The following is a 15,393-nucleotide window of genomic DNA, read 5'->3' on the forward strand; positions in this document are numbered from 1 at the left end:
TGTTAGATGCTAATATTAGGGGAAGCTGGGGGAGGGGTATACAGGAAATTTCTGTACTGTCTTTGCAACTCTGTTCTCATTTCACAGCAATGAGTGGCAGAGCCAGGCCTCAAACTCAGGTTGGTTTGACTCCAAAGTCTATGTGTTTAACCTCTACTGAGCGTCTAGGAACTCCCTTGGGGCCAAGGAGAAGGGGAAGCTGGCAAGGAACAAGGCCAAATACTGCAGGAGGAGAGCAGGTGGAAAGAGAGAAGGTGTCTGAATCTCAACACTTACCGGGTTCTGGGGAGACTTTTCCCATCTGGGTTGATCCTGATTCCAGATGCATCTGGTGAAGTTATCCCCAGGTCATAAGATGCCCCGAGTTCAGCATGTAGACTGACCCGGATGGCCCACTGAACCCCTCGGCAGGTACACACGGAGCCTGGGTCCACTCTCATGGGCAGAGGCTAGCCAAAGCCAAGTACGGGGTCAGCACCTAGCCCAGTGGGCTAGTGAACAGGTGGACAGGAAATGGGACAGATGATCAGGTGTAAGAATGGGGTCAGCATGCGGGGGACCAGGCATACGTGTTTACCTTTGGCAGGTTTACCTTTGGCAGAGGGGGAGAGGATGAGAGCTAGAGCAAGACCACCTCTGAGAAGATAACCCCCACAGCCAGCTGTGGGTACCCCTCACGGGCCTTGACAAAGCCCCTCCCTGACACCACAGACTAGGAAGAGTGGCCCCTGATCTTTCTGTCCAAACCCCTGCCTCTTTCAACCACAGTGGACATCTTTTATCTGCCTGGCACCCCTCCCTTCTTTCGAGCCCATTCCTTCTTTGGGAGAACTGTCCCCAAAACCAGTCATGGAGCTCTAGTGGGGCCCATGCCCTCGGCCCTAGGTGTGGACACAACCCCAGCTAGACTAATCAGAGGCTCCCAGCGAGCTTTTCCTAATTGAACCCAAGGGAAGAGATCTTCGTTTTCTCTCTGGGGGTGAAGCTGGGAGAGTGAATCAGGGAGCTGCTAAGTATGGCCACAGTCCCAGCCTCTAGCGGCACCATCTGCAGTAGCGAGGATGAAGCCAGAGACAGAGCACAGCACAGACGGACCCAGAGACGGGCCTGCGGCATCTGAGTCCCTGGGTCTAGTCATCCCTGGGGCAGCTACATCGTGACTGTGGCAGCAGGTAATTTCTTCTCTACTCCACGCCGATTTAATCAGGGTTTCCGCCACTTGAAACCACGAATATAAGACGTTAACTTAGATGTGCTGGGGGTGAGTGATATAAGACAGGAACTCTCCCCTCCCCCATTTCCAAGTCTTCCTTCCTGTCTCTCTCCTCTCCCCTCTGCTTGTGTTGGCTCCACCGTGCTAACGGCGGGGTCTCTGGTGTGTTGTTCAGGTAGCGTACGGACAGCACTGGCACGTGGCGGGCCCTCCACGACAGCGAATGCTTCTTGAGCACTTGCTATGTGCCAAGCCCTGTGCTCAGAGCTTGTAAACGCACTATCCCGCGTAAACCTCCTAGAGTTCTATGAGGTGCGTGCTGTCGTTATCCATATTAAATACGTGGGGAGACCGAGGTGCAAAGCAGGCCAGTTACCTGCCCAAAGTTAGACAGCTGGGAAGTGTAGAGCTGAGACTCGAACCTAGGCAGGTGCCTTCCAGGGCCCATGTGCTTAATCTCTGCCCCAAACTGCTTTGGATTCAGTAAATGTTAGATCCTTTGCCCACGAGTTTCCCTTGCTGCACGGAGCTCTGACGTGACCAGGAATGATGGCTGCTGTGTCTTAAAGCCTCGGCAGGAGTTTATGAGCATCCCTGCAGTGCCTTGAATCATCATAGTCACACTGTGAGATGCATCCTGGGGCAAGAGAGGCTCAGAGAGGGAAAGCAGCCTCCCCAGGTCACAGAGCCCATGGGTGTGGAGGCAGGATGGGAATCCGGCTCCATCTGACTGTACGATAGCTTCCTCACTGACCTTAGCAACCCCGATCCCTGAGACGGCTTAACCCATCCATTCTCCAGCCGCCTGGGAGGTTCACTTCCTCAGGCAGGGCTTCAGAGCTGCTGAACCGTCAGGCGGGGCCGGCTAGCTGCCTCCTGGAGGGGGAGGGGGAACGTTGAGGATGCTCAAACTCAGAATGGCAGTGGAGTGGCAGGCAAAGGCTGGCGTGGGAGGCTCCTCGATAAGCCATCTGCAAACATTTCCTCTGGATAAGAAGTATTATCCAGATTTAATCCCCAGAGGCCTCTGCAAGGCGTACATTGCCACCCTCCCTGGAATGGGGGCAGGTCCCTTCTCCGATTCCTGTTACAGTGACAGGCGGAAACTGGGCAAGGCTGAGTAAGGACGAGCCCGTGGAGGCCAGGCTGGGGCTGCCTGAGGGCGGGAAGGAAGGTGGCTGCCCAGTGTACTGGCTGTGCTGGTGCCACAGGGTGCCCTGCCTTTCACCCCTGCACTGTGCTCTCACCAGGGTGGATGAAGGCATCCTTATTTCCCCAGGGAAACGAGGCCACACTAGTCTGGGGTCTCCTTAATCCCTGTGTTCTCTGGAGGCTAGGGTTCAAGGCACTGATAAGATCCCATCTCCTCTCTTCTCAGACCTAAGCAAGGGAGTAAAATAGTTCACATTTGTGAGATACCTAATGTGTCAGACACAGTCCTGGATGCGTTATATGCAAGAGCACAGAATCCCATTGCACAGATGAAGAAACCGAGGCTCAGAGAATTCGTAGTACACGCCCACATTTCACAACTAGATAACAGTCAAGCCCAGATTCAAATACAGGCCTGTCTGATTTTAGAGACCTGGCCTTTAACCCTGACCTTCTTAAACCTATTGCCTCTGTAGGAGAACAAGACAGGTGATGAACCAGGCAGGTGGTGTCTCCACCTAGACAGAGACCTGAGCCAGTAAGGGAAGAGGGTCCAGGTGGCGTGTGAGCACGCCTTGGCCACGAGACTCCTGAGGCCAGCACCCTGTTCCCGGGTGAAGCCTGGTGGGGGTAGGCTTGGACATCTTCAGGCATGGGGACCATCAGGTCTGCAGGCTGGATCTCAGGTCTAATCTATGGCAACAGAGACTCGGGCTGGGGGCAGGGAACGGCCAGCTGAGGGCCCAGCAGCTGGTCAGGACCCAGACTGCTCTTAGATTCTGTCCCAGTCAGACTGGAGCGGGACCTGGGGGAGGACGGATCTTATAAGAGTGATGGGGTGGGGGGCAGGAACAGAGGTGGGAGAGATGATGCTGGGACACCCTCTTCCCAAATCTCCTGTGGGAGAGCTAGGCCTGTGAGGCCTTCTGTCAGTCACTGTGCGTGCACGGTCCCGTTAGCTGATTGGCCCAGCTTGGGTCACATGGCCGCCCCACTCCATTCAGCTGTGGCCTAGTGTCACGAGGCTGCCCCTTCCCAGAGCTGTGTGTCGAGGGAGGGAGACTGATCTTCAGAGGCTTCTAGCACTCAGAAAAGAGAAGAACTGCCTGATAGTTAGACCTGGAGACAGAAGAGGAGAGAGTTGGGCATCCCCTGAAAGGCTGTGGGGAAACCACCACCAGCCCCCTGCCCAGAGCTTGGCCCCCAGCGCCAGTGCCCATCTCCAGACCCAACCCCATTCCCTTTAGCATCATGGGCACGGTCTCTCCACAGAGGCAGGACACCCCTCACCCAGCAGCCCTGCCCGGTGAGAAGCTGAGCTGGGAGTGGAAGGAACCAACGTGCCCCAAGCCACTCCCCAGACCTTCCCACTGTGTTTCCCCCAACTCACAGCCCCAAGACATCGTGGTAACGCTCTCATCCCGACAGCAAACACAGCCAGGAGCTCCGTCCCCCAGCCCTCCCGGGCTCAGACACACACCCTCCAGGGAGCAGTGCGTCTGGAGGACAAGCATGTACCTGATGTAGTTTGTGTGGGTTCCCTGGAGCTCTCAATTAGCCGAGCAGGGAAGAACGATGATAATTTGTCGAGTTTATTGAGTTGCTTCTGGGACAGAGGGAACATTTGCCCACGTTGATTATCAGACTCCACCGTTGCTGCACTGAGGCCACGTCACCATGAGAAGAGTTTCCCCAGAAGGTGCCAGCAGCCGCCCAGAACATGGGGAACAGAGTGAGGGCTGAGGGCCCAAGGGGCTGGGGCCGCACGTCTTCACGGGAGGCCAGGATGGAGCCCCGTGTGGCCTCCGAGCCCCTCCCCGCTGTCCCCCAGGCTTCCCTGCTCACCTGCCTTTTCCTCTGCTCTCCCCACGTATGCCCTCTGCTTCCTCCCGCAGGACCTCATTCATCCGTTCATTTATTTCAGTGTTCCTTCTTCCCGTGAGCAGTATTTCTCGAGCCTTTCCCATGTGTCAGACACTCACAAGGTACTGAGGGAAGAGCCAAACAAGAAAGGAACAGCTCCGGTCTTCAGGGAGCTCGCGGTTTGGTGGGGAAGCACATCCCTGCGCGATGCGTGGTGAGACAAGCACTGGGATGGACCAAGTGTAAGGACTCTTTGCAAGAGAAAAGGAGGTACCAGGGAGAAGCCCACCTGGCTTCCGGGATCCAGTGGCTGTGAGACGACACAGGATGGATGAAAAGGAAGTCGCTAGAAGAAGGGTGGGGTGGGTCAAAGTGGACAGGGAGAGTTTGGCTGGGAGGTGAGTTCTTGATCTTCAGAAACATTCAGAACACACCTTGACTGACCATGTGTCCATAGTGCTGGAGCTGGGATTCGTGCAGAGCCAGGCAGCAGACCTGGAAAGCCTCTGAAATTCTCAAGTATGATGTTAAGACTGGCTGTTTCCCACTCTTCCGATCTCAAAGGGGATAGCATTAGAAAAGATGCCCCACTGTTGAAAGCAAGACACTGTCATTTGCATGTTCGCTCATTCATTCATTCATTCATTCACAAAGCATGTGTCATAAAAGTGCTTTAACCGTCTCCCCCCACGCAGCTCCCTGGAGTAGCTGGCGCTCCCAGACCTGATGGATCCTCCTGCCCGAGGCCCTGTAGCACTCAGCGCTGGCTGCCTGCGGGCTGTCTCCTTCCCCCACCCCCGATGCCTGTGCACTCCGTCCTCCCACCAGCTGAGCCTTGCACTTTCTGAGAATCAGATGGGTTCATTGCCAGCTCTCTCAATACCAGTCATACTTGGTATTATAATTATGTGACTTATTAAACATCACATAAACTGATGAAATATGAGTGTGAAAGGAAGTATAGCTGCATGTCTGGAAACTAAATTGAATGCTTTGACATGGTTCCATGAAGGAGATGCTCTGAAAAGAATTGCTTCCTAAATATTAGGTGTGAGTGAGTGAGAGAATGGCATGCCACTGAGCTGCTTCCCTCTGGGCGGGGGCCAGGTCTGTCTTGCCCACTGCTGCATCCCCAGTGCCTAGCACAATGCTTGGCACATCGCAGGTGCTCCATAATCATCTGTTGACTGGAGGAGCTGTGGCAGAATTGGAAATGGTGAGCGACGCATTATCGGTGGAATTTATGCAAGATAGACAATGCGGAGAAGAAACCCACGGTCAAAGGAAAGACCTTGCTCCTGAGTTACATGGACTGGCCAAAAAAAAAACCATGTCCCTCCAGGTGTTTTTATATTATAATGAAGTGTTTAAGCTATGAATGTATTCTTTTATCATTCCCCACTTAGAAATTGTTTTTTACCAACCGACTGCATCATGGGAAAGGCTTCTACGTTTGGCGTCTGTAAAGGGGAAGGTAAAGATTTTCAGCTTTGCAGGTTATAGTTACTGTCACAACTACTCAGCTCCGCCTTTGTAACCTGAAAGCAGACAATATGTAAATGAATGAGCACGGTGGTGACCCAGTGAAACTTTACTGACAAAAGAGACAGCACACTGTGGTTTGCCAAGCCCGGTTCTATGGAACTGATTGGTTCTGTGTGCCAGGCACTGTGCTGTGTTGCTGGACACACAGAGACAAAGAAAATTCTGTCCCCGCGTGTATGGAGCTCGCCTTCGAGTCAGGGAGGTGGTCATCAGGTCAAAAGATGATTACAGTTTACTGTGCTCAGCACAGCAGTGGGGCATGTCCAAGGTGCAGAGTGGACACGTGGAGGGCACTGCTCCTCCCACAGGGGCAGGGAGAGGGAGAGGTGGGGGAAAGGAGGCATTTTGTTAGGTTCGTGGAATCAGTGATATTTTCCCAGGTAGCCAGGTCGGGCGGCAGGAAAAGGCATTCCAGGCAGAGGGAATAGCATATGCAGAGGCGTGGAGCCTTGAAAGTGCCTGGAGCTCAAAGTGGGTATCACTGGACAGGGAAGACATGAAAAAGCTTAGACTTTATCCTGGAGCCAGTGGTCCTTTGCTGCTGGGTTTCCAGCAAGGCAATGACTTGAGCAAATGCCCGCACAGAGTATGGAAGATGGATGGAGGCCGGGGGCAGATCAGAAGGCTGTCTCTGTGGCGCAGGTGAGGAACGATGCGGTCGTGCGGTAAAGACCATGTGGCCACAGTTGGCCACGGGAGCGAAGGAATGGAAGGAGTTAAGGATGATGCCTTGGTGCGGTGGCTGGGAGGAGGGCGCACATCTTGGGGAGAGAGAACGCTGACGAGCAGGAATGACGGGGGAGGGGAAGCTTTTTTTTTTACATCTTTATTGGAGTATAATTGCTTTACAATGATGTGTTAGTTTCTGCTTTATAACAAAGTGAATCAGTTATACATATACATATGTTCCCATATCTCTTCCCTCTTGCGTCTCCCTCCCTCCCACCCTCCCTATCCCACCCCTCTAGGTGGTCACAAAGCACCGAGCTGATCTCCCTGTGCTATGCGGCTGCTTCCCACTAGCTATCTACCTTACGTCTGGTAGTGTATATATGTCCATGCCTCTCTCTCGCTTTGTCACAGCTCACCCTTCCCCCTCCCCATATCCTCAAGCCCATTCTCTAGTAGGTCTGTGTCTTTATTCCTGTCTTACCCCTAGGTTCTTCATGACTTTTTTTTTCTTAAATTCCATATATATATGTTAGCATACGGTATTTGTCTTTCTCTTTCAGACTTACTTCACTCTGTATGACAGACTCTGGGTCCATCCACCTCATTACAAATAGCTCAATTTCGTTTCTTTTTATGGCTGAGTAATATTCCGTTGTATATATGTGCCATTTTACCTTACTTTATTTTCTTTTCTTTTATCCTCTTCTTTTCTTCCTTCCTTCCTTCCTTCCTTCCCTTTTTTCTTTCTTTCTTTCTTTCTTTCTTTCTTTCTTTCTTTTCTTTTCTTTTCTTTTCTTTTCTTCTCTTCCTTCTTTTTCTCCCTTTTATTCTGAGCTGTGTGGATGAAAGGCTCTTGGTGCTGCAACCAGGAGTCAGTGCTGTGCCTCTGAGGTGGGAGAGCCAGCTTCAGGACACTGGTCCACAAGAGACCTCCCAGATCCACAAAATATCAAATGGCGAAAATCTCCCAGAGATCTCCATCTCAACACCAGCACCCAGCTTCACTCAACGACCAGCAAGCTACAGTGCTGGACACCCTATGCCAAACAACTAGCAAGACAGGAACACAACCCCACCCATTAGCAGAGAGGCTGCCTAAAATCATAATAAGGCCACAGACACCCCAAAACACACCACCAGACGTGGACCTGCCCACCAGAAAGACAGGATCCAGCCTCATCCACCAGAACACAGGCACTAGTCCCCTCCACCAGGAATCCTACACAACCCACTGAACGAACTTAGCCACTGGGGACAGACACCAAAAACAACGGGAACTACGAACCTGCAGCCTGCAAAAAGGAGACCCCAAACACAGTAAGATAAGCAAAATGAGAAGACAGAAAAACACATAGCAGATGAAGGAGCAAGATAAAAACCCACCAGACCTAACAAATGAAGAGGAAATAGGCAGTCTACCTGAAAAAGAATTCAGAATAATGATAGTAAACATGATCCAAAATCTTGGAAATAGAATAGACAAAATGCAAGAAACATTTAACGAGGACCTAGAAGAACTAAAGATGAAACAAACAACGATGAACAACACAATAAATGAAATGAAAAATACTCTAGGTGGGATCAATAGCAGAATAACTGAGGCAGAAGAACGGATAAGTGACCTGGAAGATAAAATAGTGGAAATAACCAATGCAGAGCAGAATAAAGAGAAAAGAATGAAAAGAACTGAGGACAGCCTCAGAGACCTCTGGGACAACATTAAACGCACCAACATTCGAATTATAGGGGTTCCAGAAGAAGAAGAGGGGAAGCTTTGGTTTGTTCAGAGCATAGAAAACAACCCCCAGAACATACAGTTAGGTAGCCACGAGTTGAATCTTTGTAGGGTAGCTCAGACCTCTCAGAACTGCCTCAGTACCTGGGGTGGGCAGGCACTGCTGGGAACCAGAACCTCGGGAAGCCAAAGGGCCTCTTTCCGAAGATAAGTCTAGAGGCTGGGGCGCTCCAGCAGCCCACAGCCAAAAGGGACTTGCACTCACCCCAGACGTTCACCCAGTTCCTGGAAAATATGTAACATCACAGGTTTGTCTTGGGAAAAGCGTTTTCCTCAATAGAACAAGAGTCCTAGGTGTTTGGCTAAAGAAAAACTGATATGGAAATCATTTGTGATGAGACTGGGTGTCAGGGCTGAGTCAATAAAGGCTCACTTCAGGGGTGAGGGGAAGCTTGGGAGGGGGAACAGGAGTCAGCCTCCAACAAGGGCCTCTGTGTCCTTTGCTGCCACCACCAAGACATTTCCAGAAGGCTTCCCCTGGTTGCATCATGGTGTTCTCTCCATTCCCCAGCGGGGAGAGCAGACAGCAGGTGGGAAGGGCAGAGGGCTTGGGAGTGGGGTGGCCAGCACCTCCTGTATGTCACTTTCTCCCCGGCTGGGTGGGTCGGGGGTGGAGTGGTGGTTTATGCTTGGCCCTGGAAGATTCTTCAAGCCTGAATCAGATCCAGGCTGTGCACATAACTTGGTTAAGAGATAAAGCCCACAGAAGGTGTTCTGGGAGCACAGAAGCCAGAGGCTATCGACCGAGAAGCTGCACAGAGAAGGAGACCGTGAAGCCGAACCCTGTAGATGACAGGCTTTGCAGAAACTGTTGTATCTAGGGAACCACAGTGGGCGTGGTAGCCACCGGCAGGCAGAGTACCTTGTACAGAGTATGTGCTTGGTGAGTAAATGAATGGATGAAAGTTCCCCTGAGGATGTGCGTTTTCAGGGATGCTGAGATTTAAACCAAGATCTCCTCATATTACTTCCTCTCAGTTTAAGATTAGGAAGCAATTCCTTGCAGATCACTATTGTCGTCTTGTGGGGCGTGTCTCTCAGCACCCCAACATCCTGACTGTACGAGAAGCTTCTTAAGAAGAAATGCTATCCACACAGTCCACTCTGAGCTCTCCTATTACTGAAAGCAGAGCTTAGAGCTTTCTGCAGAGGAACTCAAAGCCACTTTTTCCATAATCAACTACATGCATTAAAGAGAGTGATTTTTTTTTTAATTCTCCCCAAGCCAGATTCCATTAAGGAAGCCCCATTTAACGGAAGTCAATTTACCAAAAAGAAAAAAGAATCGAGCATAATTGCTTAAATACATTTTATGTTGTACTGCGGTAGCAATTTCCTGGGTGAACTGGGAATTCCCCAGACCCCCCATAGTGAAGTTAATATGGACAGAAATATTTGAAGGGGAGAATCTCTCTTTGTGTTTCTCTTCTTTAATTATGATTCTAACAGGGAGCAAAATTAAAGAGGATCCTGGGAGGAGGCGGAGGGAGAGAAAGTAAAGGAACAGGATGGAATTCAGCCGAAACTGTTCCACTGCCTTCCCCGAGTACAGAGGCTCTATCTAGCATGAGTGGGATGGTTTGGGTTTGAATCCCACTTCTGCCACTTAATAGCTGTGTGACCTTGTGCAAGTTGCTTAACCTCTCTGTGCAGCCAGGTGGTGCAAGGGGAAAAGGCATTATGAGCATGCAAAGGCAGAGAAGCACTAAAAAGCAGTGTGTGTTCCAGTTCACATAGGTCTTCTCTTTGACTAGAGAATGGGGTATGTGTGTGTCTGTCTGTCTGCAAGTCTGTGTGACGTGCTCAGAGAGGGAAAGCAGGCAAAAGTCAGACCAGGAAGGCTTCACTGGGAAGGTGGCATTTGACCAAAGCCTTTGAGGAAGTGAGAGGGTGAACCAGGTAGCAGTCTGGGAGAAGACCCAGCCAGCAGGCAAAGAAACTGTCAAGTGCAAAGGCCCCGAGGCAGGAGCGGTCCTGGCCAGTTTTTGGGGGATTTTTTTGCGGTATACAGGCCTCTCACTGCTGTGGCCTCTCCCGTTGCGGAGCACAGACTCCGGACGCGCAGGCTCAGCGGCCATGGCTCAGGGGCCCAGCTGCTCCGCGGCATGTGGGATCTTCCCGGACCGGGGCACGAACCCGTGTCCCCTGCATCGGCAGGCGGACTCTCAACCACTGCGCCACCAGGGAAGCCCGGCCCTGGCCAGTTTTGAACAGCATGGAGACCCATGTGGCTGGAGCGTAAAGCATAAGTAGAGGAGGAGACATGAGAGATGAAGACACACTAGCTTTTTTAAGGCTTGTAGACCCTGGTATGGTCTTTGACTCTAAGGATTAGAGCCACTGAAGATTTGTTTTTAATTAACTCTATTAAGGTATAATTTACATAAAATAAAATTACCCATTTTATTTATTTTTTTTATTTATTTCTTTTTCTGCGTTGGGTCTTGTCTGCTGCGCACAGGCGAGCGGGGGCTACTCTTCATTGTGGCACGCGGGCTTATCATTGCGGTGGCTTCTGTTGTTGCAGAGCTCGGGCTCTAGGCGTGCGGGCTTCAGTAGTTGTGGTGTGCGGGCTTCAGTAGTTGTGGCACGCGGGCTCCAGAGCGCAGGCTCAGTAGTTGTGGTGCGCGGGCTTAGTTGTTCCACGGCATGTGGGATCTTCCCAGATCAGGGCTCAAACCCGTGTCCCCTGCATTGGCAGGCGGATTCTTAACCATTGCACCACCAGGGAAGTCCCTAAAATTACCCGTTTTAAATGTACAGTTCTGGGGGCTTTGACAAATGTGTATATGCCATATCATCACCATCTCATTTAAGATACAGAACATTTTCATCAGCCCAGAAGGCTCCCCCGTACTCTTTCCCGGGCAATCCCCACCTGTACCTCTCACCCCCAGCGTTGGCAGCCCCTGTGCTCTCTCTCACTGTAGATGGGTCTTTTCCAGAGTTTCATATAAAGGGATGCACACAGTATATACTCTTCTATCACTCAGCATAATGCTTCTGAGAATCATTCATGTCGTTGTATGCATCGGTCGTTTGTTCTTTTTATTGGAGAGTTTCGCGTGAGGCATGATACTGTCGCAGTGGCAGTGTTTAATGTGATGATTCCAACATTTAAGCCTCCCATTCTCTGACAGATGCCAAGAAAACTCTCCAGTGTGCATTTATGTCCAAGGAGGCAGGGGTAGTGCGGAGTAAAGATGCACAGGGCCCTGAGTTTAAGCCTTGGGAATGAACAATCATCGTCAGGATTCCTGGGAGCAGGTGAAGGTGTGGGAGAAATGGGAGGCAGGGGATGTCCCTTCGGGCTCCTCCAGCCTGTAGCATTGGGGGTTGGTTAATGCGGATCCCAGGGCTGGAGGATACCGACTTTCTGACTTGCGGTTACAGCCTTGATCATTACTCTCCTCCTGCTCTTGGGACGCCAGCATCCTCCCCTCATTCCATTTTGCAGTGAACAGCCTTTGGTTCTGAATTATTCAGGTAACTTCTCCCTAGTTCTACTTCCCTTATGTAAATAGCCTCCAGGCTTTGTCATGGAGATAGAGTTGAATTTGGCCTGGGGAAGGAAAAACCCACAATACTGTTTGTGGCTCCTTAGAAAACTTAAATGACTCTGCCTGTAATAAAGTATTTTAAATGGGGTCTGGTGAAATACAGTAATTGGTTTCTGTAATAGCTCTTACCATAGCAATGTGGGTGATATTCCTGGAGGTTGGTGTATGTCAGCATTTGCATTATAGTAAAAACTCAGTTTTGCAGGGTGAGAAGCTCCTTGGTTAGTTCCTTTGTCTAATACGCATTTATGGAGACCCACCGTGCTGGATCTCTTCCTTTCACCCCTCCAGATCATCGCCCCTCCCTTGTCTACCCTGTTCCATGCTTAGGAAGACTTACTTGTGAGACTACATCCATATGCTCCCTTGCCCTCTGGCTTCCAATTGGGCTCCATCAACAGAAGCATCAGCAGTAGATTGGAGGAGGGGAGGGGAGGGAGGAGAGTGTGTCTTTCTCCCTCCTTGTGGGATTTTCACAAACTGGCTGTCGTCTCCACTGACTGAAGATCTGGGTCCTGCAGGGTGGCCCTTTCTATGCTACCCTCTCCTTCGGGGATAACCATGTCCTCTCCAGGCCTGTGAGTGGAAACCAGACCCCTGTTAACAGCCTCAGGATACCGCCCCATCCCTGGTGGTGACGAGGCCATTCATTCAACTGGAATTATTCTCATATGACCGAGCCATCTGTTTTCTGCTGGAATCCTGACACACCTGCTTTGTATCGAGCATTGCACAGAGATGAAGAATAAAGATGATGGAGAATAACATACCAGCTGCCAGTTACCAAGGGCTTCCTATTTTCCAGAGACCGCGCTAAAGTCTTTTCTGTGTATCATCTCATTCAATCCCGGCAGCCCTTTGAGAGAGGGATTATTATCTTCATTTTACAGATGAAGTTACAGAGAATTTAAGTAATTTTCATAAGATGACACAGCCGATCCCTCTGGAGTCCCAGCTTCTCCCCTCCCCCCCCCACCCACCAGTCTGCGCTGCCCTCTTTGCGGCATTATCCTAGAGACACACACCTAGATAAATGAATTATAATTTTAATAACGTGCTGTGGCATCACAGAGGAGGGGAAAGGAAAATTATGTTTATTGAGCTAATATGTGTCAGATGCTGGGCTAGGTTCTTTGCCCGTAAGGCCTCTCACGTATTCCCACAGACTCTCCGGGCCAGTGTTTTTCCTCCATTTTCAGAAAGATCAACTAACTGGTCCCAGGTCACACTGGTAGGAAGTGGTGAAGCCTGGATCTGAACCCAAGTCCGTGTGGGTTCAGAGCCAAGGAGAATAGGAAAGGCCTTCCTGGGGACATGGTATCTGAGGGCATCCCGAAGTGCCTCGAGTGATACGGCTGGTGCAGGAGAGAGGGTTACGCGCGGGTACCTTCCAGGCGGAAAAGGCAAAGGCATAGAAAAGGAGAAAGCTCGGAATGCTTCGATGTAAGCAGGGTGTCCAGGCGGGGTGGGAGTGATGGTGCCAAAGGGGATACATCTGGAGGTTTGGTCCCTGATTCAGACGCAGGTAGGAGGAGCGGAGAGACACTGGGCATCGGCCCGCTGGAGGCTGTGGGGTTGAGGAGAGAAGGGCGAGGGGCTCCTGGGGTGCAGGACAGTGAGCAGAGTGACGAGGGGCATCCGGGGCTTCGCCTGGGTGTGGCGGAGGGGCCAGCACTGAGCGGAGGCCCGTTCAAGCAGGGGACAGTGCGGAAAGTTTGGAAAGCCAGTCTTGCGTGGGCACCGGGGAGCCATGGAAGGTTCTTGAGCTCTGAGCAACTCTAGGAGGAAAGATCTGATCGACCTGAAAGCTGGCTCAGGACACAGCTGGTCGAGAGGCTGGGGCAGTGCCTGGCAACGGTCGGGGATATCCGGGTTTCCCAGCCACTGAGCCGGACTGGCTGAAAGCAGACAAGGCTAATCTAAGGGCAGAGAGGTGGCCCAGCAGTGGGGGCTGGCCTCCTGTGGAGGAGCAGAGACAGGGGCAGGAGCCAGAGAAGACCCAGCGCCTAGTTAGTGACCCCAAAACAGGCTCTCACACCTGGGAAGGGCTGTGCTGCCTGTAGTGGCTGCCTGAGCCCTTTCTCCTGACTCCTTCGCGTTCCTGAGGGGCTGGCTCGGGGTAGCTGAACCTCTGCCCGGGAGTCGGGGGCTGAACCTCTGCCGGAGAGCTGGGCGGGTCCTCTGCTTGGGGCTGGACCTTTGCGGGGAATCTGGATCTCTGCTGGGGGTGGGTGTGTGGACATCTGCTGAGGTGACAGGCCTCTGCTGGGAGGGCTGGACCTCTCTCCTGGGCAGCTAGACCTCTGCTGAAGGTGGAGAAATAGGCCTCTGTTCCAGGCCTGAAGGATCGCCCCTCCTCTCAGCAACTCAGCAGTGGGAAGAGCCCCTGGGGGAACCAGCTCCAGCAGCCCAGGCTGCAGGCTACTGGTGGGCGGCCGGGCCAGCACGGCCTTCCCTTCTGCCAGGCCTGGGAGGAGGCCCCAGCACACATGGGCAGTGGGGAGACTCCCGGGTGCCCGGTCTCGGGCAGCTGTGGTCCCTGACCCCGTCTTCCTGTCCCCACAGGTTCACCGGAGCCAGCCTCCCGGCCCCCGTCATCAGCAGCAAAAACTGGCTACGGCTGCACTTCACGTCGGACGGCAACCACCGGCAGCGCGGCTTCAGCGCCCAGTACCAAGGTAGGCGGGGCCGGGCTGCCCTGCTTCCTCGGGGGGCGGGGGGCGGCAGAGATGATGCCTGGGGCCATCTTGTCCCCGGACTGGGTCCGGTGTGTCTTCGGGGTACGCTTGCCTCTGCTGTCCTGCTCTCATCTGCAGACTCAGAGGTCTGCATATCTGCGTGTCTACGTCTGTCATTGCGGTCTGTTGTCCAAGGGAGGACACTTCTCAAATTGTGCAGAATGGTGTACCCTGAGCTGCCCGTCTTCAGGCCAGGCAAACCATACTAGTTTATGCCAAGGGCCTCCTGAGAGCCGGGCACTCTGCTAGGCACTTGGTCAGCGTCATCTCACTTAATCTTCATCATTACCCTGTGAAGTAAATACCATCACCATCCCCATTTGATGGACGAGAGAGCTGAGGCCCAGAGAAATGAAGGCAGTTTCCCAAGACCATCTGAACTCCTGCCTTTTGAATCCAGAGCCCACCCACTTAACCGGCAGAGTTTAGCCTACCCTGGTATAAAGTGGGAGAGCTGCCCGCATTTCAGCTCTTGTTCATTTCACGTAGAACACAGACGTTTGACAAACGATAGGCAAAACAGCTCTAGGGAGCTCTCTAGCTTAGGTGCTCAGATCTGTGAAGAGCTGTCTGGTGGCAAGAGATCAGACCGAGAATGGCAGGTGGAAACTGCAGGTAAGCAGATTTCTGCTCCAATCGTGAAGAATTTCCTAACCCCGAGAGCCGCCCATAAAAATGAGTGGGTTGACCCCGAGGCAGGGAGCTCTCCACGCCTAGAGGAGATCCCCAAATCCAATGGTTGGGTGGGAGTAGATGACAGCATTCCTTTTCAACCTTGAGTTTGTTCAAAGTACACAAAATTTATCCACAGAGATAAACACCAAGGGTTGGCTTCAGAGTTGCTCATTAAGCCAT

General features: G+C 52.1%; 1 protein-coding gene across 6 annotated transcripts in view; it reads left to right on the forward strand.

Annotated features, from left to right (window-relative positions):
• Window positions 1-15,393, forward strand: part of CSMD2 (CUB and Sushi multiple domains 2) — a 671,005-nt gene that overhangs the window by 304,963 nt on the left and 350,649 nt on the right. For all 6 annotated transcript variants that reach the window (XM_060308114.1, XM_030870139.2, XM_060308126.1 and 3 more), the window contains exon 6: window positions 14,366-14,478. In XM_060308114.1, coding sequence (XP_060164097.1) covers window positions 14,366-14,478 — 113 coding nt within the window. The remainder of the gene's footprint in view (window positions 1-14,365; window positions 14,479-15,393) is intronic.

Source organism: Globicephala melas, chromosome 1 (genome assembly GCF_963455315.2).
Source record: "Globicephala melas chromosome 1, mGloMel1.2, whole genome shotgun sequence".
NCBI classification, from domain to species: domain Eukaryota; kingdom Metazoa; phylum Chordata; class Mammalia; order Artiodactyla; family Delphinidae; genus Globicephala; species Globicephala melas.